This window comes from Neolamprologus brichardi, chromosome 18, assembly GCF_056152115.1.
Source record: "Neolamprologus brichardi isolate AB-2024 chromosome 18, ASM5615211v1, whole genome shotgun sequence".
Taxonomy (NCBI): domain Eukaryota; kingdom Metazoa; phylum Chordata; class Actinopteri; order Cichliformes; family Cichlidae; genus Neolamprologus; species Neolamprologus brichardi.
The window spans coordinates 16692077-16718784 of record NC_142121.1 but is presented as its reverse complement, the minus strand read 5'-3'; the positions used below and the strand labels follow the sequence as shown (position 1 = coordinate 16718784).

Genomic DNA, 26708 nt, shown 5'->3' with positions numbered 1-26708 from the left:
CTTCTAATGATTGACAAACCTCCACCTGTTTTATTTACATTATTATCAGACTATGTTAATTTACAATCCACCATTATATCAAATAGTTTTGTTTTCTTCGGTAGGAACATTCTTAACACTCAGTTGGTAACATTTAACACCAGTTTATTATCTGTCACACAATCTTCTACAGCCTTCAACTCCTCATTACGTGTTTCCTTTAACTTATCGGTTGAGGCTATAAATACACATACTCTTGAGTCATCAGCATATATAGCAATCTGAGCCTATTTTAATAAGATCATTAATAAAAAGACAAAATAATAATGGTTCCAAACAGCTACCTTGGTTACTCCACACGTTACATGTCTTGTCTTTGACAGACCATTAAAATAAATAATCTGCCTACAATTTCACAGACAAAAGTATGTTATAGCTGAAATGAGTTTGCTGACCTGGAAGCAGTACATATGTTATCACTGCAAGATAACATCAAGTATTATTCAGGCATTTACAGCTACCATCTGAGCCTTTCAGTGACAAACACAGCACTTTTAGTCTGACATGGACAGTTGTCTAGTGCGATTACATTGCAGTCATTTCATAGTTACCCATTATAGCAATCTCAATCACTACCAATGCAAACAGTTGTGATCCAACCAGATTGGAACCAGTTAGAAGAAACCTGGCTTATACAATGTTGATAAGCCTGTAAGCTACCAGAATAGTTTGCCTTAAAAAACTGTCAGAAACAGAGACTGAACGATGAAAACCTTTGCTGATAGCTTTCCGTACTTGAGTGTTTTTTATATTTTGACTTACACTCTATTCTGGCTTACATATTCTGACTTAATATACAAAGTCTTACACTCTGAAAAAATACATCCTCTGTTGAGCTCTGGTCTCGGGTATACACCCTACAAGCCCAGTCTGCGTCACAGAAATGTCCCAAGTGACTGCAAAGTTTGCAAAAGGCAGTTGTGTAAGGGTCAAAGTCTTCTCCAAAGTTGCGTCATTCGCGATGTGTCACCTCAGTAGCCAGAGTAAGGAGCTTCATCTCACAGGACATAATGCATGAATATCACATTTATACAGAGCTGTACTGAACCATTTTTCTGAAAGCAGACATGCTGGAATTTGTTTTATTTCTTTTTTTTTTAAAAAAAGCCCTCAAATAATTAAAACCAGTTTGTCCATTAGGATTGAGTTTGTTTTCTTTTCGTTTGACTGATCTGAGATTTAACATGATGTTTTCTTTTCCCTGTTTTTGCTTAGTTAGTCTGCTTACAGTTTCTGCCTGATATCTGCATCAAATTGCTATACTGACTGTATAACTGGTTATCTCTTGTGTGGTAGCTCGCTAACTCGTGCCATTATAACAAGTATAAGGCTAACAGTTTGTAATGCTGGAATTTTTCTTAATTTGAATGTTGATGCATGCCAGCCGCAGCAAATAGCTTCCCGTCTGTAGTGCAGCTTCATTGTTGTATTTTCCCCTCTGGGAAGCAGCAGCCTGTGTCTCCTTAATCTGCATCAGCATCACTGGTAGTCTGGCACATAGCCTTGCATGTCGCATGTCCCTGGATAGAGTCTATTGCCAGAATTTGTTTGAACACACACCAGTCGCTGGGAGTAAAGTTATTCATAAATATGCGTGGGAGTATCTGGATAAGTATATTTCCTTTTCTTCTGTTATTCCACACAGTGGTGGTTGTTTGAAGTGCAATGCAACTAATCAGTATTGTCATTCTTTATTATTGCACCATTTGTTTTCTAAATTAACATATTTTTCATTTCTGTAAATGGTCCGTTTGATCTGAAGGAAGATCAATAAAATTTAATGAACGTGAAGGTTTATGGTAAATATAAAAAAATACCATTCAATTAATGTTGTTGACCTAAATGCATCAAAGCTTCAAGCACTGCCATGGTAATCTATGTCCAAATCAGTGCTTCATTTTTTTTTTTAAATACATGTACTTTACTAAAGAAATCAAAGAGACCACAAAATAACTCACAAAAAACATGATTTATAATGCATCAACATTATTAAGGTCACTTTATTGATCCTGTTTGACGCAAGCTGTGATGACACCACAGCTCAGTCACCACGTATACAGCTGCTGAGGGTGTGCCATACTCACTGTAGTGTTCTTCTGAGTGATTGGTGTTGCCACTCAGACTTCTATACAGCACAAGTGCTGGTCTAGGAGTAGAAAATGTCAAAAAAGACAAGCAAAGAAAATCAGAATTTGTTTGTTTTCCTTTAAAGTATTCTCTGGAAAGTCTGATCTTCTCTGGAAATCAGAGGTTCTGTGCTATCGCTGAGGTGGTGGTTTAAAAACAACACGACCAGCTGGAACAACAACAAAGCGTGGCACGCACCAGCGGATGTGGGGCCACCCTTTGTGGTGCTGTTTGCGGGGGCAACATCAGTGGGTAGTTTATTTCAGACAACATTTAATGGTAGGCGAGACCACCACAGCTGTCATCTGCCAACAAGTGACACTTGTCAAAATAACCTGTCTGGATACAGTCTATAAAAGAAGCTACTTTTAACTGCTTGCTTATTCACAAAGGATCACCGCAGCAGACAACTCTGTATGTTTGATTTGGCAATTTTTTTTTTTCTTTACGCTTGATGCCCTTCCTGGTCCAACTGGAATAATTTCCAGTTCTTACCTAAAAGGAATTTATAGGTTACAAATCTACAGGAAGTTTGGCAAGTAACCACAACAGCTATTGCTAATGCAAACTAGGACTGCAACTAATGATTATTTTGGTAGTCGACTAATGTGCCAACGATTGTTTCAATAACTCTTATCTCCACTTCGTGTGGGCAAACCTCCTGCACCAGGCTCCACTACCTCACCTCCTCAAGTCTGCTCACCTGTGAATGTCACCCTGTTGTCTCGTCCCGCAGCAAATTAAAATAATGACTCACGAACATTTGAATTTGAAAATTTAAAAATAATCTAATGTAATTGTAACATTTCTCAATAGGACATGGTTAATTCTAATTTTACTATGATTGCATTCTCTTTAACGACTACTCAGGCAATCGTTGCTCAAGAGTTGGGAGTTCGCCTTGTAATCGGAAGGTGCCGGTTCGAGCCCAGGCTTGGACAGTCTCGGTCGTTGTGTCCTTGGGCAAGACACTTCACCCGTTGCCTGCTGATGGTGGTCAGAGGGCCCGGTGGCGCCAGTGTCCGGCAGCCTCGCCTCTGTCAGTGCGCCCCAGGGTGACTGTGGCTACAATGTAGCTTGCCATCACCAATGTGTGAATGTGTGTGTGAATGGGTGGATGACTGGTTGTGTAAAGCGCTTTGGGTCCTTAGGGACTAGTAAAGCGCTATACAAATACAGGCCATTTAATCAGTACACAATAAAAATATAGTTCAGATTACAGGTTTAGCAGTATTACTGCTGTTTGCAAGCACTGCTTCCGTCTTGGATGGTGATGTCCGTGTTGGTAGGGTGTCTTTGAATTTTCAGGTTGGAAGTTTTTGGGGATTGTTCCAGTTGAATATTCTAACTCATAATGCCATAGATCATAGGCTCATTACATGATATGATGTTGCCCACACCTATGCTGATGTGTAGTGCACAGCTTGTTTAATTACTGTGGTTGTTCCAAGTGGTGCCAGTCGATAGACTTTTTTTTTTAATGCCAAGATTATTATGTTTTTTCATTCTTGTGTCTATTTGTATTTGTCTATTCCTGTTGTACTTATTTTTTACGATCTCTTCTATTCCGATAGTTTTAGTAATCTGCCTGCAGGAATCTGCTAACATTTGTAAGCCCTTATATTGATACTATGATTAGTGTTCTTTATACTAAGGTGATGATTGTTATTCTCTTACTGATAATTAAAAAAAAACTAGCCAGAATTGAATAGGAAGAATCGACGGTGCTGAACAGGCTAATCACAATAGTTGAGGGCTTTGCTGACCTGACGTGTAATTACGGTTCTCTATAGGAGCGCGTCAGGTTACAGCATAGAGTTAAGAGGGTTTTGTGGTTATGTCATAGGTCACAATGTAGGTTTCACGCTGTAGCAAAACTTGAGCATAGCTCTTTTGCTAGCTGCTCCTGTTGTTAAACTGTAGAACAAATAGTTCTGCCTGTAAAGCAGTGCAGTGTTGCTGATTATCTAGTAAAACTTTTTGAAACAGGATCAAGCCGATGCCAGATCGGCATGCCCAGTTTTGTCAAAATCACTGTTATGTTATGTTTTTGAGAAACTATGGGACTAAGATGTCCTTTGTGAGCTGACAAAATACTCCTATTTCTTAAATAAAAAAAATTATAGCTCAGCTTCACGAAAAATTGAGTTTTTAAGAATGTATAGTTTGCACAGGGCAATAACACAATGGTAACATGCACTATACATTATCCATCTTAAATCAGATCATGACCCAAATCACTGTATGGGCTTGAGGCACCATTTACCGTGCCCCTTGGAACCACCAGAAAAATGGCACATTTCTTTCAGCTAATCTCATTGTGTGTATAACAGCCTCATTTAGGAAGCCATCTGAGAGAAGATACAGTAATCTGCCTGTAATTTGATTTGCTGTGAAGGCGATTTAAGCTGTCATTGCTGTTGGCAGATTTGTCACACTAGAGAAAACACTGGTAGTAATATTTATCTTTGTGACATGCTCTGGCTTTTTTTTTCCTTTTACAAAACTGCAGTTGATGTATACTACAATGATTTGGCTAAGCTGTTGTAATGATACCATTTTCTATTCATGCCAGCTGTACTTGTAAATGTTTGTCTATGAGGCCATCTGGTTGTTTTGAATATTTAATTGGAGCATTTGATTGATAGTTGGCTGTTGGGTGCCACTGTAAGAACAGTTCTGGGCCCTTATAAGCTTTTGTGCTGTTGGTGTTGTAGGAATATGCATGGGATCGTATAGTTCGGGGGATTGTGAGTGTGATGTGCTCTGTGGGGGAGCACCACAAAATCCTTTCTCTTTGTCCATAACAAAAGGTGGGGGCAGACAAAAGAGAAAGCCAGAGGGAGAGGTGAAGTTTCTGCCTTTCTCAGAGCACATTTCCCAGTTTAAGTTTTAAAGAAAAACTGGGTGGTTCATTTGTTACGTCTCTCTCTCTCTCTCTCTCTCTCTCTCTCTCTCTCTCTCTCTCTCTCTCTCTCTCTCTCTCTCTCTCTCTCTTCCCCCCCCCCCCCCAAGAAAAATAGAAAACTGAACCAGAATATGACGGACAACTCTCCAATGATGTTGGGGCATATTTTGATATGGACAGTAGAAAAGCCAGTTCCAGTTCTAAAGGAATCACATTCCACATGTTTTTAAGGCATCGTTGAAGATTTGTATTTGATAAGTTGTTGCTGTGTTATGTCTAGATTCTGCTTCAGGCCAATTCTTGAGATCTAAAGTGAAACTTGTGGCTGTTGAGCCAGTTTAACATTCAGACTTGCTCAGGCTTGTTATCCATCCATTACTGTCTTAGAGAGCAAATAATATGAAATCATAATGGTGTAAACAGCAAAGGTTGTTTAAACATATCTGTGACTTTGGGAACAAAACGGTAGTCTTCACAAGAGAAAGCCATGCTTATGTCTAGATTTTTTAAATCTGTAAAACATTTTTATGTTGATACAGTGATCCATACTGATTTAACTTGATTTGGTCTTCATCTTTCCAGTTATTGACCCTTCATCTTAAAGCAGACATGCCACTTACATTCTTCTTCATCAGTTTTTATGCTATTAGCGGCAGGCTAAAGTGCTGCTTCCAAAACAAACAGAATTTTGGATGTTTTTTCAGAAATGTTTTCACAGATTTGTTCCAGGTCAGCTCTATGGTTCTGCACTTTGTGTATCGGACAGATGAAGCAGCACGTTTTGAAAAAAGGTGGGAAAGTGAAACAATAGACCACAAAGGTTGTGCAATGGGGAAAAAGTATAACAAATTAGATAATGATACGTTAGTCATAGTTTCTGTCAACAACCATTTTTTTCCTAACTCAAACAAGAGGATAACTAAATAAAAACTAATGCACAAGGACAAAAAATATAATGTAATGTATCAAGACTTGTCAAGGCCAACATGTTCTGGAGAGATGAGATCTAAACAGAACTAATTAAGTGATGTAGAAAGGCGGGACGAGTTTGGAATGGATCCAATCAGAAGTGACCTCCTTACGCAGTAAGGTTAGACGTGGGCATGTGATCTCCCCCCCCCCCCCCCCCCCCTTCCCCAGCTAACACGGTGGGATGGGGGTGTTCAGCTAACTTCCACGCTTCCCGTTTCTCATGAAAATGTGACAAAATGCCAACAAAAATAAGATTCCTAGTATTTAGCAAATCTGACTGGTAAAAATCTGACTTTTACTTCTTTATTTGATCTTGTGATTAAGAGTTGTGCAACAGTTTGATGTTGTGTGTTGTGTTTTATGAATGAGAAGAAACCCAGAGCTTCCACAGAAAAAACACAGAAGTGGGGAGTATATGCAAGCGCGTCATCAATGTTCAAAAGTCAGTATTGATAAGTTATGGAGGTGCATTAGTGCACATGGCATCTTTATACATCTGTGGAGGCTCCATTATTGCTAAACAAAATCATGGACATCATAAAAGAGGCATGTGACTTTAAATGTGAGTTATGTTTTTGTTGGTAGAAAGTCAGTAAAAGTATCAAGTGTTTGGGTTTTTTTGTTTTGTTTTTTATAGTCTATTTTGGGTGAATATGTCTTGGTAACCAATGAAGTGCCCAGAGCTGGTTCGAGATATTTGCCAAACTGAGAGGCTTGCATTTTAAGGACTTCGACGATATAGGTTTTCCGAGCAGCTTATTCTGCCAATTGTGTGGTTTCTTTTTCAGGAAAGGCCTCAGAAGAGGATGTCATTCATTACAAAAACACAACTCCATAGCGGAGCAGGCTGAGTGCTGAACTGACCTGGACACAGCTCAGATCCATCACACATTAGAAACATTAAGAACATTAAAGGGGAGGCCTAAACGGCAAATGTACATTTTGGTGGCATCAAAATAAAAATCATTGTTCCCATAAAATCCACTTGGACCTGTTTTTTTTTTTTTTGTTTTTTTTTTTTGGTCAGCTTGCTAGCAGTATAGAGTTTCTCCATTGAAATACCTGCGTAAGTATTCTGTTATACTAGAAATTTAGTAGACAAATTTTAAAAAAAATAATCTGGAGAATATTATTTTCTATCCTAGCATATTTGGTTTTCCAAAACAGTTTTCTAATCTAGTTTTTTTTTTTGTTGTTGCATTTTATAATAACCGACTTTAACTAATTGCCAGTCGTAATGCTGCCGTGCCCACACAGCTCACATGCTGCTGTCACCTGCTGGTTATCTCGTGCTAAAACTTCTGTTAGCTAGACCTCCTTCTGCAGAGGATGTCTGGATTCTGAAAAGCAGCTGACTCATCCTCATGATTTCTAGTAATATATTTCATTATAATTGTCATATTTGCATTTGATTTCTTCTAACATTGTTGCTCTAGACACATAAATAGAATTTAACTGCAATTTAACTGTGCAGTACAGTATAAATATAAATATTGATTGTTTCAGGTCTGATTCTTCTGGCTCAGCATTAGCTTTCCGTGAGTCCTGTTTATTTGTTCTGAGAAAGTCAGTGCACCATCCATTCATATAAATGGATCGATGTGAAACAGGAAGTTTGAATTGCTGTGTTGCTGTGGTTGTAACACAGCAATTCACAATCCGAGAAGTGATTTTGTTGGTTTCAGTTTGATGAGACAAATTGGCCGTCAAATGTCTTTTGCTTGCTTTGTTGTTTATTGTAGCTGTCGACCTTTAGCTGGATTTTAAGTAGAAAGGCTCAAAGGGTTAACAGCAGTAACGCTGTAGGTCTCAGTGCAGTGTAGCTTTTGATTTTGTTGCTGATATAATCGCTGCCTTGCTGCTTGCACATTGCGATTGCGATCAGGCTGTGTTGGGCTCCTTTGGCGCTATTCCCAACAGTCGGCATGTTTTCAATCTTTTATTTACTCTGTGGTGCAGAGCTGCACTGAGCTACACACAAAGAGAAATGTGCAGTTGTTGTGTTAGGGCTCATTTATGCATAGAGAACAACAAACAGGCCGAGCAGGGGATTTGTGCTGCAGTTTCTTTGTCGGGTGTTTTGTTACTTAATGGGAGGTGACTGCTGAACAGTGTTTCTTTAGCTTCAAGGCCACTTAACCTTGGAGCCAAAGCTCAGAGCGACCAAAGCTACAGCCTAACCTCTTAGCACAGAAGAATAACTTCACCTGACTCAGCCGCTCACATATTAAGTGCTATAATCCTTAACTAGCTTCAGAACAAAGATACTAATTCAAATTGGAACATTAAAAGAGATTTGATGTACTTATATAACCCTTAATTAGGCTTAAATTGTGGTATGTTTAGGGTTATTATTATTATTTTCGCTTACAGAGATACTGAAGTTTATTCAGGCTTTTGAAAGGCTGCAATTTCCAAATTACAAGATTCACACTTTTAATGATAACTCGCACAGCTAATGTCTTAACAAGCTGGAGGAGAAAAAAAGTTCACTTAAAGTTTAGTCAACCGGTCATGTTCCTCGCAAATGTAGTCAACTGTAGCTAATTAACTGAAACGCTGCAAGCTTGCGAAAGTTTCTTTAGTCAGAAGTACCACTTTTGTTCCATTTTAATGACTGAAGAACACTTTGTGAAGTTGAGTGAAAGAACAGCAATTTGCACATAGTTATCAGATTTCACGTGTCTTCAAACCGCGTCATGTGGTCTGGAATACAAAGATAGCGCTGCGGTAGAGAACAACTGCAAATCCTAATATCTGAGACACTGAAAACTTTTGTGAATTTTTTTGGCTTCAGATACGGTATAAACAATGAATCCATTATGTTAATGTTACAGATCTGATAAACACACTATTAAAACATTTACAGCCCGTGCAACCGTAGGTCACATACCAATGAAAAGGTTTAGCCATGTGATTTAAGCCAACCAAAACCGAAAACAGAAAACAAGGCAAACACTCAACCATAATCCAGCATTTGAACACACATTATCTTTTTTTTCTTTAACATTTGAATGACAAGTTAAAAGTAAAATCAGCGACTAAAGCTAAAGATGCTTCGATCCAGCTTTTTTTCAGTTTCCCACCCAGTACCAGTTACATTGGCTTTTAGTATCTAGGAATATGACATGATGGTTTTAAACTGATGAACTGTAGTTCTCACTGTGAGGAAGGGACTGTGACTCATTCTTTTATGGCGTGCACTGAACCAGCGTCCTTCTACCTTCTCCCTCAGTCTCTCTGACCGAGTGTAATGAGCGCAAAGTGTGACGGGAAAAACAACCATGATCTGATATCTTCATTCATGCCAACTCACTTTGGCCACAGCTCTGCCATTTACCACTGATTCCTAACATAATTATTGTTAGTATTATCAGAGAGTATATGCGATTATACAGTAACATTGTACACTGTAGATTCTATAAACAATTATCCATTTATAATGACATATTATAAAAAGCAGTACTTTTGGATACGTGTGGCTAAATAATTATAGAACAACTTATAGTGATGTATAAATAAATATAACATCTTTTCATGAAGCTGAATCTGTGTATTAGATTGGCATATTTATTTATACCATATAAATATATTATAGGTTGCATAATCAAAACAGTTCTAAAACGAGGTGGATAGTGTTTGGAATTAATTAATTAACTCCTTTTGGAGAGGGTAGTGATTAGATTATGTTTTAGTGAATATGATGGATTTATGATTTTTTTTGTGTGTTATCACATATTATTTATGTGTGAATTGAAGATTTGACTAATTGAAAATGTAGTTTTTCCACAAGTAATTTTATCTCCACCAAGTGCTGACTTTAATTTTATTGGTAGATTGATTAAACCCGTAACAGTTGTATGCAAATCCTTTCAGCATTAACGGTATCATAAGGGATGAGTGCACACTTCAGCTATTCTGTTACAAATACCAATGTGACCCTTCACTTACGGGCACTTGAAACTATGTTGTAACATTTTACAAATGCCAGGATATGAGTCACTGAAACTGGAGCAATCTTGGAGTTGAGCATCCATCTGCTGTGTAGTGGCAGCTTGTTTCACTCTGCTGTCACGCGCATGTGCGCGCGCACATGCACTCGACCTGCATACACACAAGTAGTTTGACATAGAGGTCAAAGGTGAGAAAAATGAGTAAACAAAGCAGGCACTGTAGAGGATGCTGTCAACCGTTGACAACACACACGAGCTCTCACACTCAGACACCGAATACGTTTCTTTGCGATCACACACTCTCCTAATTTGAGCCCAGATCATACGCTGTGCAGACTAGACTGCTAAAATGCAATGTACATGCTTTTAAATATCTTTATCCCAGCATGCATTTCATGCACAATCCGAGCATCCAGTTTACTGCTCCAGGGCAGGTGTGGTTGGTATGCTTGCACTGAGTACAGTCATTGAAAAGTTCCCTTTTGGGGCTTATTGGGAACTTATTCTGAAGATATGAGCCAAAATATTACTTTTTTCAAATATCCCATAATGTGACTGTATAAACAGATACAGGTCCTCACAATTTGAGTAATCCCTGGACCACACACACACACACACACACTACTAACTCACTGAGTCATGTGTATCAGTAAGCCTGGGAGGGAAGAGCACCAGCTCTGAATGCCAAAGGGCTTTTTCTCCCTTTCAAATCTGTGTCAGTGTAGTGTGAACACAGGGGAGAGATGCCCGTAGGCTGGAATCGTTTCTTGCTGTGCAGCCTTGAGAGGTTTTGTCGGGACTTGTAAAGTCACGTGAGGTCACTCCTTGTTTTCTGTATGCTAGAGTCAGGCTGAAACCCTCCAAAATGCTTTAGGCTAATGATGAACAATATAGTAGTTTCTGTTCATTTGTGTCTTCAAGTTCAGCCCTCATGACAAAGCTTATTATCAAGTCAACATTTATGGTGTTTAGCATAAATTTATTTTATCCAGCGAGACATGATGGTGGCTCATGTTACAGATATTTTTCACAGATTTGTACTTTGTTTTTGTTTTTTGTTTTTTTAAATTTGCCTAATTTGGACACATTTTTTGGAAATTATATCATTTGCATTTCATATTTTATAGTTAACAGCATCGCATTTACACCACAAGGGTGACAAAAGCATCTTTAACCCAAAGCATCTTTCTTGGGCTACTGGTATCCTGGTATTTGATCGTCAAATCTTCCTCTTCCTCGCAGGCTTGATGATGGGTTGTGTCAGGAGTAAAGAGGACAAGGGTCCAGCTCTGAAGTACCGACCAGACAACTCAAATGCCACTCTGGCCAGCTCGCCCCTGGCCCACTACGGGCCCGAGCCTACAATGATGGGGCATTCCCCTGCTATGAATGCTCACAACAACAGCTACAACAGTCATGCTGCTGGCCTCACACCCTTTGGCGGGACGTCTTCAGTCATGACGCCCTTTGGCGGTGCCTCCACCTCCTTTACTTCAGTGGCTGTGAACAGTCCCTTTCCCAGTGTCATCTCAGGTTAGTTTGTGGTGAATCAACATATTCTGTATTCATAGATTTCTGTATTAGAGAAGTTATAAATGAATTACTTGAACAGCTTTCCTTTCTATTGTGTGATGCACAAACTGTTGTACAACGTTAGAATAAACTCAGTTGATCATTTGTTATGCAGAGGACGTAAGCAGCAGATGTTATGCAAATGAGACATTTGAAACGAGTCAGCCAAAACATCATTGCTGAACAGACCCAAAATAGGTCTGTATTATGGGAAGCAATGCAGAGGCATGGCCTCTCCTGAGCCAAGAAAAACAATAACATGGACTGGATTGAGTGGCTTTAGTAAATGCAAATTGCATATTGAAAGTTTTTATTTCCTACACTAGTTAGACTTAGAATGACTTTAGAATTAAGGCTGTGTCGGTCATAGAATGACTCTGAGTGGATTTATATTTAAATTATGCAGGAAATGTATGCAACAAAGCATAATGTTGCCTCATAAAGCACGCACACATCCCTCATTCCCTTCATGGCTCTTTCACGATGCTGTGGCCTGAGGGGCTCCTATGGATCTAATACAGCCCTTTTAATTTTCTCCTCAAGATAAACATATCTGAGTCCCGTTGTCTCTCTGCACTCCATCACTTGTCAGTTCTTTTTATTGTGAATAAAAAATTAAATGACCTCCCTTTAATTTGAGGTGATGCCACTCATTTTGAGAACGCTAGGAGGAATATTCTGCTTCTCTGATGAATTCTTAAAAATAAATCAGAGCTGAGAGAGCCAGGTGTATATGCAGACCACCTCTGGTGGTATAGCAAGGAAAATAAATACCTGAAACAATATTTCGCCGTGTTCTGCCATATTTCCATTTTACCTTTGTATTAATCTGTAATTTAAGGCTGTAACAAAGAGCGATCAAAATGAGTGTGTGTTTAGAGGAATCAGGCGTTTCAATTTCTCTCACTTTCAGGTGGTGTAACGTTTTTTGTAGCGTTGTACGACTACGAAGCGAGGACGGCAGACGATCTGTCTTTTAAAAAAGGGGATCGCTTTCAGATTATCAACAACACGTGAGTATATTTGCTTTTTACACTGACAAAATGCTAGGCGGATTTTGTGTGTGTGTGTGTGTGTGTGTGTTTTTAATCCTTCAGTGTATTCAGGTCTGATATTAAGGCCGAGATCTGTCTGGGTTAATGGGTTCCTTTAATGGGCCATCTGTTTAGTGTACATTGCTTTTCTCTTGCCAAAGAAAAACATGCAGTTAAATTTATGACATTATACCAAAAAAAGGATGCTTATTATTGGCGCTTTGATGATAACTGAAGGTCAAGAGTACTGACAAACCAATTAGCTTTGTAAACCAATGCTCGTTTACTTCTTTTAATTTTATTTTGTGGATTACTCAAGTCTTGTTCTCATAGTGCTTTGTAAGGATATCATGATTTAGAAGGAGAAATATGTCACTTGATACCTGCCGCAGCAGCTTTACCTTGTACCCCACATGTGCTCAGGTGTGAAAATAGGCGGCGTGCCAAGTGCTCTGCTCTTCTTGTTTGTCACGTTCCACGTCCCATCCTACCACTCTGTGTGTTCACATTGCTTTTGCGGTGATGAAAATGCCATCTGCTTCTAGAGAAGAGGTGGGACGAGTACAGATTGGCTAAAGGTTTTCAGACAGATTCTCTCTTCCTTCACTTTTAATTTAAGCTCCACATCTGCTGTTAAACACACTAGTAATTGTGTCTACTTGCTTATTTTAGCGTTCTAGAAAATTTTGATTCTTCTCCAATCAGTTTTACTTTTTTTTTTTTTAAAATAATAGAAAACACATATATAACATTATATAGGGCTTTGGAGTTGATATAACAGCCCAATATATTGTGGGACCGCGCCGCGGTTCAGTAATGCATGCAAAGGAAGAGCTGGGTTAAGGGTGGGTTCCAAATGGGTTTGCATCAACAGCAGTAACTGTAGGCGATCTTGAGTTATTTAAATATTGCTTCCTGCTGAGGTTAGATGTTATCAGCTGATCGCAAGCTGATCTTGACTTCCTGTTTTGACTAAATGCTTAATATGTGGTCCTTGTGTCACATCACAAGTCTTTGTCAGTTGTTTGCAATTAAAATAAAGAAACTCAAACCCTTGAAATTTATTTTAAACATGTTTTTATCATCTGTACAAGTGATTTTTTTTTTTACAAAAAAGCTAATATTAGTCATCATATATTAAATAATTTTGTTTTCATTTAATACTATATTAAATAATATATCAGTTATTTAGTTTCAATTGATTTAAAAAAAACAAACAACAACATTCAGCATCTGAACTCCACCCACATTTTGATGACTCAGACTGCTGACGTCTTTGGATGATGTTAATCCTACCTCTCTGTCTTTTTTTCCCCCTTTGTATACTTTCATACCAGCTCCCTTTCTTTTGGAATGGATAGGTTTTTTTTTAAGTCAAACTTTTGTGTTTGTATTATGTGGTTCTGATTTCTAATTTACTTCTCTCTTCAGGGAAGGCGACTGGTGGGAGGCGCGCTCCATCAACACTGGGCAGAAAGGTTATATCCCCAGTAACTATGTGGCTCCAGCAGACTCCATACAGGCTGAAGAGTAAGAACTCGCACAATTGCCTTTCCAAACATAGTATATTTTCCTCTCTCCGTCATCCAACAACTTTTATTTCCACGTCTATCTTTTTTTTTTTTTTTTTTTTTCCTTCTTGTTTTTTTCCTGTTCCTCACCCAACTTAGTTTTCCTCTGATTAAGACAAAATCCTGCTGCTGGGAGGACACACAATGTGACAAACCCATCATGTACACATGGCAGAGAGTCTAAACAATGAAGCCATGTATTGTCACAGGAGCCGATGGCGTTCTCTTTTCTGTTCTTCTTGTGTGACAGAAACATTGTGCTGCTTTTACACAGTTGTGGCCTAGATTCTCTTTTAGCTGTTGGCCATTTTCACATTTTCACTTATGTTTGAGGTTTAAACTGCTCATTTAAATAAAAATAAAAAAAACCTGGGTAAACCTGCCCAACTTTGCCTTTAGCATGAAAAATAACTTACTGTGACTGAGTTTGCAGGATTTTAGTATATGAAGCAAAAAAAAATTTAACTAATTTCTTTGATTGAACTTCGCAAAGTAAGCCTTACAAATAAGAAAATGTAGATTTTTGTTGTCATTTACATCTGGGAGACAAGTGGTAAATAGAAAATATACCATGGAATGGCTGTTCCACCAAATTCATCCCAGGGTCAGACCGTGCGATGTTCAGAGAAATTGCAAACAAAGCCCAGACACTGTATACACAAACAGAACAAGTATAGCTTGTTTAGAAGGGATGCCAGGTGAAGAAAAAAATGGCGGCACTGTTTAGGTTTGCAAAGTTGCATCTGAACAAACCACATGACTTCTGTACCAATGTTCTTTAGAGCGGTGAGCTAAAGCGTCACGTTTGGTGAAAACCAAACACACCATATCAGAACAAACACACGTCATACCAGCTGCAAGCACGGTGGTGGAGGTGTGATGATTTGAGCTTTTTTTTGCAGTCCCAGGACGTGAAGGGTTTTATTATAACACAAGATTAACCACGCTGTGCATGTCCTCTGACTTCAGCCTTTTATTTTGCCGAGCCAGCTAATTTAAAAAAAAGCCTCGCTTTCTTGAACCTCCTCTGTAGTAGACCCCTCAGTTCATCTTTCGGTCACTGAGTCAACCATGAATTCATCTTTAGATACCTAAATATTCTAGAGTCAGAAGCCATCTGTCCGACAGCTAAAGCTTGGCTGAAATTGGGTCATGCAACAGAACAGTGATCCCAAGCAGAGCAACAAATCTACAACTGAATGTCTGAAAAAGAAAAGAATCAGGTTTGTAATGGCCCAGTCAAAGTCCAGACTTCAAGCTGATTGAGATGCAAACCTGAAGGAACGCTGTAAAGAAGAGTGGGGCAAAATTCCTCCACAATGATGTGAGAGGCTGATAAAGTCGTACAGAAAATGAGTCCTTCGAGTTATTTTTGCTAAAGGTGGTTGTACCTTTTGACCTATTAAAGCATGGTATATGTTTTTAAAAGGATCGCAAAATCTTGTGATAACTTTATTTTCACATGACTATAAATTGAAACATGCAAAACACTTGTTGAAGCAAAGTTTTAAACAAGTGATTATTATTTTACCTTAAATTATATTTTAGATTTTTCCCTTGTCTTATTTTCAATGCAATAATATTAACTCCACATATAAATACCTGACAACTGGTTGATGCCAAATATATTTAATTTCTGAAGAAATTTAACTCCCCGCTGTCACATTACTAAAAAACATATCCCTATTATATGAAGGAGAAAATGTCAATTGTGTGCAGTGTATCACAGTGGGCCCTCCTCCTGTGACTGATTGTTTGACTTTATTTTGGCAGATGGTACTTTGGTAAAATGGGCCGCAAAGATGCAGAACGCCATTTATTGGTTCCAGGAAACCAGCGGGGAACTTTCTTGGTACGAGAGAGTGAGACGACTAAAGGTAGGATGATTTATAACAGACATAAAGATGGGCGTGGGTATAGAGACGTCACCACTTCCCTTTAAACTTGAACTTTAGCGTCATGACGATTTTCTTCTTTTGGAGCAATAAGTGACTCTATTTGGACACGAGAGCAAAGTGTTAGCTTGCCAAGTCACATTTGCTGACAATTTATTTAGAAAGATGTTTCTATTTTTTTTTTTCCTTTTTTTTTGCCTGTCCCATTTGGTTCTTTAGCCGTCAGAATTGTTGTCTGAAGACCAACAAGGATACAATGGATTTATTTTGCCAAATGGATCATCATGGCTTTGCCGTATTGGTCCATTTGATCGACCTTTGTTTTTATTATTTATTTTATTTTATTTTCAGTTGTTACAGACAGGACAGACATGAGTGAGGGATAGGAAAGGGAGAAAGAAAGAGGAAGGAAAAGAAAAACAGAAGGGGAGAGGGACAGTGAGAAAGGAGGGGGGAGGAATCTCTGGGATCACCTGTTGAGAGAAAAAGAATAGAAAACAAGCAAAAAAAAAACAAAACAACATACTAAACACAACACCATCGCATTAATCTAGCTAAGTGTAAACAGCAGTAAATACTAAATATTGAATGTTGTTGTGCAGCACGCAGGACAGACAGCGCACAATGTGCTTTGAAGTAGCAGCCAAGAAAGGTGTGATTTAAGTCTACGAACAGTGAACACCCGTGTGCACACCTGTGTGGATCGGCGCGCTTGTATTCAAATGGTCCCCCCCCCCCCCCCCCCCCCCCCCCAAAAAAAAAAAAAGATGTTTCTATAGAGTGCTGTGGGCATCACAGGAACACAGATACCTGCTGATTCAGGCTAAATAACATACAAATAAAATTTGTAATATGGAGTACAGACATCTTGGCCAGCACCAACACCAAAAACAAAGTTTAAAGGTCTCACATTTAAAGACTGGAATGAGTGTAGCATTTTTAAATACTGGATGATATTGAGATCCGGTGCCTCAAGTTCTCATTTGGTGAATTGAAATTTTTGGCACTTTTGTGTTTCATTTTCCTTCTCTAACCAGACACACTAGCAGCGTAGCTACATGAATGGCTGTAATGCTTTGTCACTTGACCCACCATTATCGCTTTACTGTATAGTTTAATGTAAAATAGAACCATAGATCTATCTGTCTGTCTTTGTCTGTCTTTTCATGAGATTTGTAGGCTCATCTGTGACTGTGGCTAAATATTTTTTTATTTCTTATCGGTTTAGTTATTTTAGAGTGTTTATTTTCCCGAGCAACACATCTAATTTCATTTCTGTGGATTGTTAAGGTGCGTACTCTCTGTCCATCCGTGACTGGGACGATGTAAAGGGAGACAACGTCAAACACTACAAGATCCGCAAGCTGGACAACGGCGGTTATTACATCACGACACGAGCGCAGTTTGAGTCATTACAGAAGCTGGTGAAACATTACACAGGTATGCTGCCCATCTTCTGCACACTCGGGCGTCTTATTTACATGTGGAACGCATTTAGACAAAGTGTTGTTTATAACTGGACAGATGTTTTTTTTTTTTTGTTCTTTCCTTTTTTCAGATGCATATTTTATGAAGCCTAGTGGTGTTACTTGGACAGATGTGATGTAAAAGTCACTGAGACCATAGAGACTTATTCTTTTGAAGGGTTTTAGCATTGCAAGTAGTCCCCTGCCTTTTACTCTGGCTCCATACAGTGTGTAGACCAGCAGATTCAGTGCTCACAGTGAGAAATGTATTATTCAGCTGCAGATCTATGTGTTGAATATGTATGCGTGTTACAGAGGCTTTTTTGCTATGGTGATTCTGAACTAGTCGCAAGCAGCGCTTTCACCGACACGGTCACAGCTCAGTAACTCAGTAACGAGGTTCTAAAAAAAAAAAAAAAAAAAGTTTAACCCACTGGGACTTAAGCCAGAGGAGGCCATGAATACAAAAAAATGTTTCACTTTTTTAAAAAAAACTGTCTCATGTAGCTGAAATCTGCACAGTATTGATAAACAGTCATTCTAAAGGTCTCCTTTGGTATCTTAAAAGAAAGTGACTGCAGCGCATGGTGTGTAAGCACATTCAGTACAAACTGTTTGTAAGAACTGCACAAATCCTGTTAAACTTGTAAGAAAATCTATTTTAAAAAAGAGTGTTTGTTAAAAGATACTGCGTTTCTGGTTGTGTTGACCGCATTTTTCCACATAACTGATAGAAATCACTCGCTGCTGTGTGGGGTTTTTTTTTTTTTAAAAGAACTGTTACGGCTCAAAGCTCTGCAGCAGTGTAGCCTTTGATCTGCAGACAGAAAGTCAGGAACAAGTGAGAAAATCTTCACTGGATCTTAACTGCTCAGTGTTTGAATACAGGCTCGATTTCCACTCATTCCTCTGTTTTCCCCTATTTTGTGTGCAGAATTCCAGCAGGACATAATGTAGCGAGTGGTGCTGCTGCCAAACAAAAAACAAAAACCCAGAACCTTGATCTTCTTGCCTTTTTAGTGAAGTTGAAATCAAAATAAAACACGGGATACTATTATGGTGAAAATCAGATTATTTCTGGAGGGCATGTTGGAAATAAATAGTTATTCTGTGAGGTGTGGGGACGGGGAATCAAATCTGTTGTGATTTGATTGTAGTTTGCTGCCTGCTGGTGGCCAGGACTGCATGTGGATAAAGCACTCCAGATCAAAGCTCATTCACTCACTCATGTTGTTTTTTATGTTGTTGTTTAAACTCACTGTTTTTTTTTTATGTACTTCTTCCTGTGTAGAACATGCGGATGGTCTGTGCTACAGGCTGACGACTGTGTGTCCCACAGTAAAGCCGCAAACTCAGGGACTAGCTAAGGACGCCTGGGAAATCCCACGAGAGTCACTCCGGCTGGAGGTCAAACTGGGACAGGGCTGCTTTGGAGAAGTTTGGATGGGTAAGAGGCCACTAGAGCCGTACTCAAGCACACAGTATGAATGATATTATTTATTGAAATCAGCCCTGCAGGCACAGAAACCAATGCTTCTATCTTTCATTGTGCACACTCACACTAAAGAGTGACAAAGCAAAATTCATCTACATGCCCTCCAGACGTTATGTGACAATGATGGCTGTAGTTTTTGTTTCCTGCACAATTGGTTGACAGCAAGGACGCTACTTTTATGTCTTTGTTAAATATGGAGCTGGGGATTGAAAACAGCAGAGACTTCATAATAAAGAGATATGTCACTGAAAGAATCCTGAATGGAAGCTGTTGGTAGGAGTATAAACCCTTATTATAATCTTTATTGATGCACAAGTGCTTGAATAAGTGCCTGGAGGCATTTCAAGATGGCTGCTGGGTGGCAATGCTTGCTTCTAGAAGGACTACAGTAAACAGTATACAGGAAGTAGTAGTATAGAAGCATTCTGACTGTGAAGGGGAATTCTTGGCAAGGATGAGCAACTTTTTTTTGTTTGTTTGGGGTTTTATTGTTTTGTTTTTATGCGTGTACAAATTAAATAAACAAGATGCTGTCTTGCATCTGTCTGGATCCATTTCTGCTCTAACAGAGCAAGATAACATTTGAAAATATAAAACAGATGCTGTTTTTCCCCCTTTTGTCGATTCAAATTTACTCAGTTTATTCAAACCACAAAGAGACAGAAAAAGAGGATGTTTCCCTGCAAAAGCACTCCCGACACAGTAAACGCCTACGTAAATGTGTTAGTAGCTGAATAGTTATTGTGTGAAATATGTCAGAAATACATGGAAAGGCTGCCAGAAACAGGAACTTTACTCAGAGCCATGTTTCCAAAGAATTTGCTGTTTCAGGACGAGGTGACGAAGCACAGCTGTAAACATGACCGCGATGAGCCGCGGCGTTTCGAAAACGTCTTAAAAATTTGATATGTTGTCTTTGTGTCCTTTTCAATTAAATATGGGATTTGATTGATTTGTGGGTCATTGCATTCTGTTTTCTGCACTTTAATATTAATGAAATTATTAACAGGGTTGTAGATGGCCATGTTAAGGGATACATTGCAATAAACCAGTGGCCTTCCTACTTCCGATGTTAACAACTTGCAGACATAAATCCCGTCTGTAGTGCTGGTGTTTGACACAAACACTTATAAATTAGTGAAGAACAGGAACAACTTTGTGGACATAAACACACACAGTCATTAGGGCCTACAAACATGCCCACTGTGCATGATTTATATGCGCATGAATATGTAACTTATGTAAAGTTAATGTGAAAAACAAATGACACTGGTTTATATTAGTGTTTTAAGTTGAGTGGCACTAACGTCAAGAGTGGGCTTGTCTTGCTGCCTCACCGGCACACGTACTGATGTCAGAGCTGATCACACACACACACACACACACACACACACACACACACACACACACACACACACACACACACACACACACAGCTCCAGTAATCACAGGTCACTTCCTACGCTTCTTTTCACTGGCCTGCTTGCGAGACGGGGGCCTCTGAGTGAACACGACTCTCTTCTTTCATCGTTGAGTCTTTAATTAAGCCTGCCCTGCAGCAAGCCTCGACCTGCAAGCCTCCACTGAGCAATCCCAGGAATCCCTCTCTGTCGCTCACTGCTTCGTGGTTTCGTGATGGTTTTTTGCTCAGCTGCAGTTCGTGCTGCTCGTGCATTTTGTTTTTTTTAGATGATGTTCTCTATGCACTCCCCACCTCACGTTATTACTTATAGATATTATCATTGTCCTACTTTGTCCTTCAGCTTGCGTGCGTGCACGCAGAGTTTGTTCGCTATGATTCATTCATGAAGCTCAGCCCTCTGACGAAAGCAGTAGATCTCCTGCTTTGGCTTATTGTATGTAAGCAGGGCGTGAGTAAGTGGCTCTCAATCAGGAAGTGGCCGATTATTTCAGCTGCCATGTTCTCTCCATACATGGGAGCCCTGCCAGAGGTCCGAGTGATTTTAGGACCGACTTTTTAATCAATCCTAAAACGGTTAAAAAATGGGCCTTTTTAGTCTTTTAATGAATTGGAAGTGTCTTAAATTGTATTTCCCCTGTATCTTTCAAGCAAAGTATTTACTTTTGCAAAGTAAATAAGTGATCATTCACATTTTGTTTCATATATATTCAGGCACATGGAACGGTACGACTAAGGTGGCGATCAAGACCCTGAAGCCGGGCACCATGTCTCCAGAGGCTTTCCTGCAGGAGGCTCAGATCATGAAGAAACTGAGACATGACAAACTGGTACCTCTCTATGCCGTGGTGTCCGAGGAGCCCATATACATTGTTACTGAGTTTATGGGCAAAGGTAAGAACTGTTCAGTTTCCAAACCAGATGTTATGACGATGCACACAAAGAATGTATATCTTAAATTTATTTGTATAGCCCAGTATAACACGGAGGTTCCAAAGAGATTCACAGGAACTAAAGCATATGAACCCATATGAAAACAGACATTTAAATAAACAAACAGTCCATCAGAAATAAACACAAATAAAAAAACACACAAATCGTGTTTGGTTTTAGAGCCAATAAATGAAGAAATGAAATTTAGTTTTAAACCATTTGTAGTCATTCATATGTTAAACACAGTGCTAAAATGCTCATTAAATCAGTGTCGCCTGGCTCTACAGATAGGTGTGTATCGACTGCACAACTACACTAACAAATGTTTTGCTGTTTGGTGACGTTTCCAAGTGGTAGCATGTATAAGGAGAACAATACATGACAACTGCCTTGTGGAATGCCATAGAAGTCACGAGTGGTTGATCTCCATAGATGATGATGAATTTTCTGTTAGTGATAATATAATATGATCTAAAACATTCAAGTATATTATAAAAGAGTCATGCTGTGACTGAAAAGCAGATTTTCAGCTTCATTTTTCATCTTTCTTTTCATTTTTTTTGGAATAGCCAGCCAAACATGCCCATACCGTTTGCATTGACGTCTCTTTGGGGCTTGTAGTTCAAATAACACTAAAAATCAAAAGACAACCACTTTGAATCAACTTCAGATGTGTGCTTCATTTGGCATGAAATAACAGGAGAGCTCGCCTCACCTGGCCACGAAACTGCTCGTCAGTCAGTTGTCTGAAAATGGAGACTGCGTATTAAAAAAATGGCTATAATACCCAAACACTTCATGCATTCATTTTTGTAAAACCTCTGAATTAAAGCTGAAAAATCTTCCCTTCAAGCACAAATTGATTTGTTTATTTGGATTTAAATCCACTGTGGTGGCATAGAGAGTCAGAGCGGCAAGAAAATGTATGTTTATGCAGAGCTTGTTTGAGTGCAGCTTTGAGATAAATACATTTTTTTCCACTCCAAGAGTGAGGCAGGAAGTCTGACACATCTTGTGTAAACCTTAGAAGTGAAAATATCGACAGACCTTTCAAAGAATTAAAAAAAACTGACGTCCTCTTGGAATAATAATTTGTGTCTGTCAATTTTTCCATTAGAGTGTTTCTATGAAAGATCTTCTGTTTATCTTTTAACCTCAGAAAAGTAAATGCAAATTATTTCAGAGCTTATATAATGTTATCCCTGGCCTCAGAGCTCTTTTTAGAGCTGTCACACCGATTATACTTAAGCTAAGCGATCAATAGTCAGCCAGTCCATAGCCACTCCTTTCACTCTGATCGATTGATATATTATTTGAGCAGATGTTAAACAAAAGCAGCAAAAAGGTAAAATTTGAACTCATTAACCGGTAGAGAACTGTGATTAGAACAGCCAGATAGTTCCATCACCATTTAATAATTATTACATTCTTAATCTGACCCCATTAAACACACACAAACCTTCCAGTCAACAACTTGCTCACCACTGGATCCCCAGCAGTCCATCAGCCTTTAAAAACACATCACAGTTCATTTGAAGGGTTGTATTCACTTTTTAACAGTCGTGGTGCCTCCAGGTTATTTCTGTTTCTGTTTATTTTGGTGTTGTCTTTATACACGTTGCAGACGGATGTATTGATTCTCTTGACAGTAGTCTTCTAAACTCTGGCAGGTAGTTTACTGGACTTTCTGAAGGAGGGAGATGGAAAGTATCTGAAGCTTCCCCAGCTAGTGGACATGGCTTCACAGGTAGGATGAAAACTCAGTCTTTAAATGCTAACACAGGTGCAGCAGCTCCCCATGTCTCTTCCCTGCCCAGCTGCTCTTTTAACTCTGACTGAGGGGAAAGATTATCATACATCAGCAATGCAGCGGAGAAAGCTCCACGCGGGCTTCTTTCCAGCCGTGTGTGTAGGTGTGCATGAGTCAAATATTCACGCCCTGTGAATACTGGTTTCGGTTTGTTCTCCATCTGGCTGGCATAATTTATTTAATATCTACCCTTCCCCTCTCTGCCGCTTCCTGTGCAACAATGTGCGCCTCCTCTCCCCCTCCGACAGCTCTTCACCCCTGCGTGTGCCTCCCCTCGTTGTCCCCCACTTAACTGCCTGTAGCACTTAAACGCTGCTCACCAGAGGCCATTTAAGCTCACTGGTTCAGTCACCTACTGTGATCTGCTCTTAATTTGCCTCTTCACGCTCACAGGCTCCCTCTCCACTCTGCGGAGTAGTAATTTTTCTTTTCCTTTTTTTGGGGGGGGGGAATTAAAACTGAAACAGGCTGAAACCCAGAGACGCCTCAGAGGGAGTTTACAACAAGTGTGAGAATGGTGTCGAATGGCTGTGTTTAGGATGTTTATCCAGATGCTGTTGGTGTCATTGTCACAGGTGTAGAGTGCCTTGTTTGAGTTTTGTCTTCGTGTATTCTTGACACCTAAATGCAGCTATGTTTATTTGATCTATAATTGAAAATTAAACATCCTTTTTTCATGCTTCCACTTTTGCTTTCTGAAGCTGTTAGAATAACACCATTACGTCCTGTCCAATCCAACTTAATCCCAGATTGCAGACGGCATGGCCTTCATTGAGAGGATGAACTACATCCACAGGGACCTGAGAGCTGCCAACATTCTGGTCGCTGATAACCTGGTGTGTAAGATCGCAGACTTTGGCCTGGCTCGGCTCATCGAGGACAACGAGTACACCGCCAGACAAGGTGTGTGACAGGGAGCGGATGCAGTTGGACGCATGTTTGTCTGCACTGACTATAAATAGAGAACATGTTTATACTGGGCCTCGCAGTGCCTGTTCTGATCTATTTAGTTATGACTGCTGCTTAATACAGGACTTGGAGCTTAAATAAATTGAGTTGAAACTGAAAATGTCACAGCAGATTTTGATATTAGCTATAAATAAAAATGCAATTTGCAGGCCCGCTACATGAACCATGATTTTGTTCATTTAGGCTACACGTGCTTACATTTTTTGAGCTGAAGGGTGGTTCAAAAAATCAGTTAACGTTTCTAAACAGTTGACCGATTTGGCATCCTGATGTGAGGATGTGCTGCTTTTTCACAGTTTCTAACATTTGAAAAGTTTAAACTATTGATTTACCAACTGAGGAAATATTCAGCAGTCTTATTGATGTTTTCTTTGCCCATGCTTGACTCGCCTCGCTCTTTCCTTTTTTTTTTTTTGCCAGGTGCTAAATTCCCCATCAAGTGGACGGCACCTGAAGCTGCCTTGTATGGACGCTTTACCATTAAATCAGACGTCTGGTCGTTCGGTATCCTGCTGACTGAACTTGTGACCAAGGGCAGAGTACCATATCCAGGTAAAGACAGCACACGCAGATACATGTAATGCACTTTTAATTTTTGCTGTAGATCCTTTTGGCCCCTCCTCCTTTGTTCAGCTGAATGGAGTTCTCCTGATGGTTTGCCCCAGGAGACAGTTTTGCGTCACGATTATTTTCCAGCACGCTATTGTCATCCTCAGTCATCTGGGGCTTTTTCACCCTGTGAATTAGAATAGAAATCCACACATGTGATCTGATGTGAGTCATCTCAGGTGTTTAGTGACTTGTCAGTCACGGGCAAAGTACCCTTGCTTGTGTGAGCCCCCTTCTTATCTCTTTCTTCCACCTCGTTTCTGCCCCCTGCTGTATGAGATCAGTACTGCAGTGTGTGCCTTTAACTGTGTTAAACTGACAGTGATTACAGAGCATGCCATATGGACGACTTAACGATGTCTTGTAGAGGTCCATCTGGCTCCAGTGGCCTTCTTGGTTTCAGTGCAAATCATTCCTCTAATTATTTCACCCCAGAGCTGCAGATTCAGGGGGTTGAACCCACTTATTTGCATTTTTTTAAACCATAATGTGTCTAACTGTACATGTATGGTCTGCTCTTCTTATTTGAATTCGATGCTAGACAGTGCAGATGTATTTGGATGCAGTTAGACCAAGTGTCTGGACCATGATGTGTCATTTCTTTCCCATTTTATCTCGAGTGTGTGTGTGTGTGTGTGTGTGTGTGTGTATAGGTATCTACTGTTACCCGAATAGGCAGACATGATGTTAGAGCTGAGGTTTTAACATGCAAGATGTAAATCATGCTACCACCTCAGCAGCCGACATACTGCTGCCACCACATCCTGGTCTCAGCAGCTGCTACGGGCTTTTCCTCTCCTCTCCGACTGTGAGATAATCTGATCCCCACTCTCCCACAGAGAGATGGAGGGGGGAGGATGCGGCTATGCTGTGACCATGCCGCTGACTCTGTGTCATAACCTCTTTTAGCTGCAGTTGAGCTCCCCACGGAGCTGTTTCTGTGCTGTGTCACAGAGTTCATGATCACGGTCTTCCTGTCTTGGGAAGAAATCTGTGACACTGGGACCCGGAGCTGGAGCAGTTCTGTTTGTTTTCTTCTTGTTCAGTTTTATGAGTAAACCAGTAAACTGGAGGAAGCTACGCAGACTTCTCTGTGAGAGCGCTGGAGCACCTGTATCGATCAGTTTATTTCTGCTAACAGTCTTATCTCCCTGTATGTTTTAAAATTGACTAAAAGTCTTAACAGGAAATAATGAGTGAACTTCAAACTGGGTCACTGAGGTTTTTTTCCCCCCTTACCACAGTGGTCTGCGTGGGCATTTAATCCTGCTGTCAGCTGTATGACGGCAGCGCTTTCTACAGTCAGGCTGCACACTGAGCTATTTCCTAATCAAAAGTTGTACTAGTTTTCTTGACCAGAAAACTTTGGAAGACTCCTTCTGTTATATGGTTTTTCAAATAACCACGGAGAGGAGATTTCATATTGATGTGGAAGTCAAACTATATTAGTTGATTGTGTGTGTGTGTGTGTGTGTATGTGTCCGCGTCCGCGTCCACGCGTCCAGTCTTGGCTGGATATTTTCCAAAAGACACAACTTTCAGATACTATAGAATTTTTATTTATTTATTTATTTAGTAGCTAATAGCGCTAATGCCTGGCAATCTGTTTTTGGCGATTCAACTAAAGACGTTGAGAAGATTAATTTATTTTCTGCCAGTCTGTTTGTAACAAAGTGCCTTAAACATACAATTTAAATGTAACTGCAATCAATTGGTCCAGTATGTGTAGCCTCAACACTGGTTCATCTGCTTGAATTCTTCAAAGGCAAAAATAAATGAATACATCCGTACAAGGACTGGAGTGAAAATTAGTGAAAAAGCTGCCAATGTCCAAAGAAAAACTTTGAGAGATCTTCAGAAATTCTGAAGATCTATTACTCATGACCATAATAAATAAAATTAATTATATATAAAACGTCTAGAGTTATATTAAAC

The 26708-nt window shown here is 39.6% G+C and overlaps 1 protein-coding gene across 1 annotated transcript in view; it reads left to right on the top strand.

Moving 5' to 3' along the window:
• Positions 1-26708, top strand: part of yes1 (YES proto-oncogene 1, Src family tyrosine kinase) — a 31390-nt gene that overhangs the window by 2591 nt on the left and 2091 nt on the right. Inside the window, exons 2-11 of the mRNA XM_006792188.2 lie at positions 11242-11532; positions 12485-12584; positions 14037-14135; positions 15950-16053; positions 17362-17511; positions 18829-18984; positions 21167-21346; positions 23056-23132; positions 23945-24098; positions 24585-24716. Of these exons, the coding sequence (XP_006792251.1) occupies positions 11247-11532; positions 12485-12584; positions 14037-14135; positions 15950-16053; positions 17362-17511; positions 18829-18984; positions 21167-21346; positions 23056-23132; positions 23945-24098; positions 24585-24716 (1438 nt within the window). The 5' untranslated portion in view covers positions 11242-11246. The remainder of the gene's footprint in view (positions 1-11241; positions 11533-12484; positions 12585-14036; positions 14136-15949; positions 16054-17361; positions 17512-18828; positions 18985-21166; positions 21347-23055; positions 23133-23944; positions 24099-24584; positions 24717-26708) is intronic.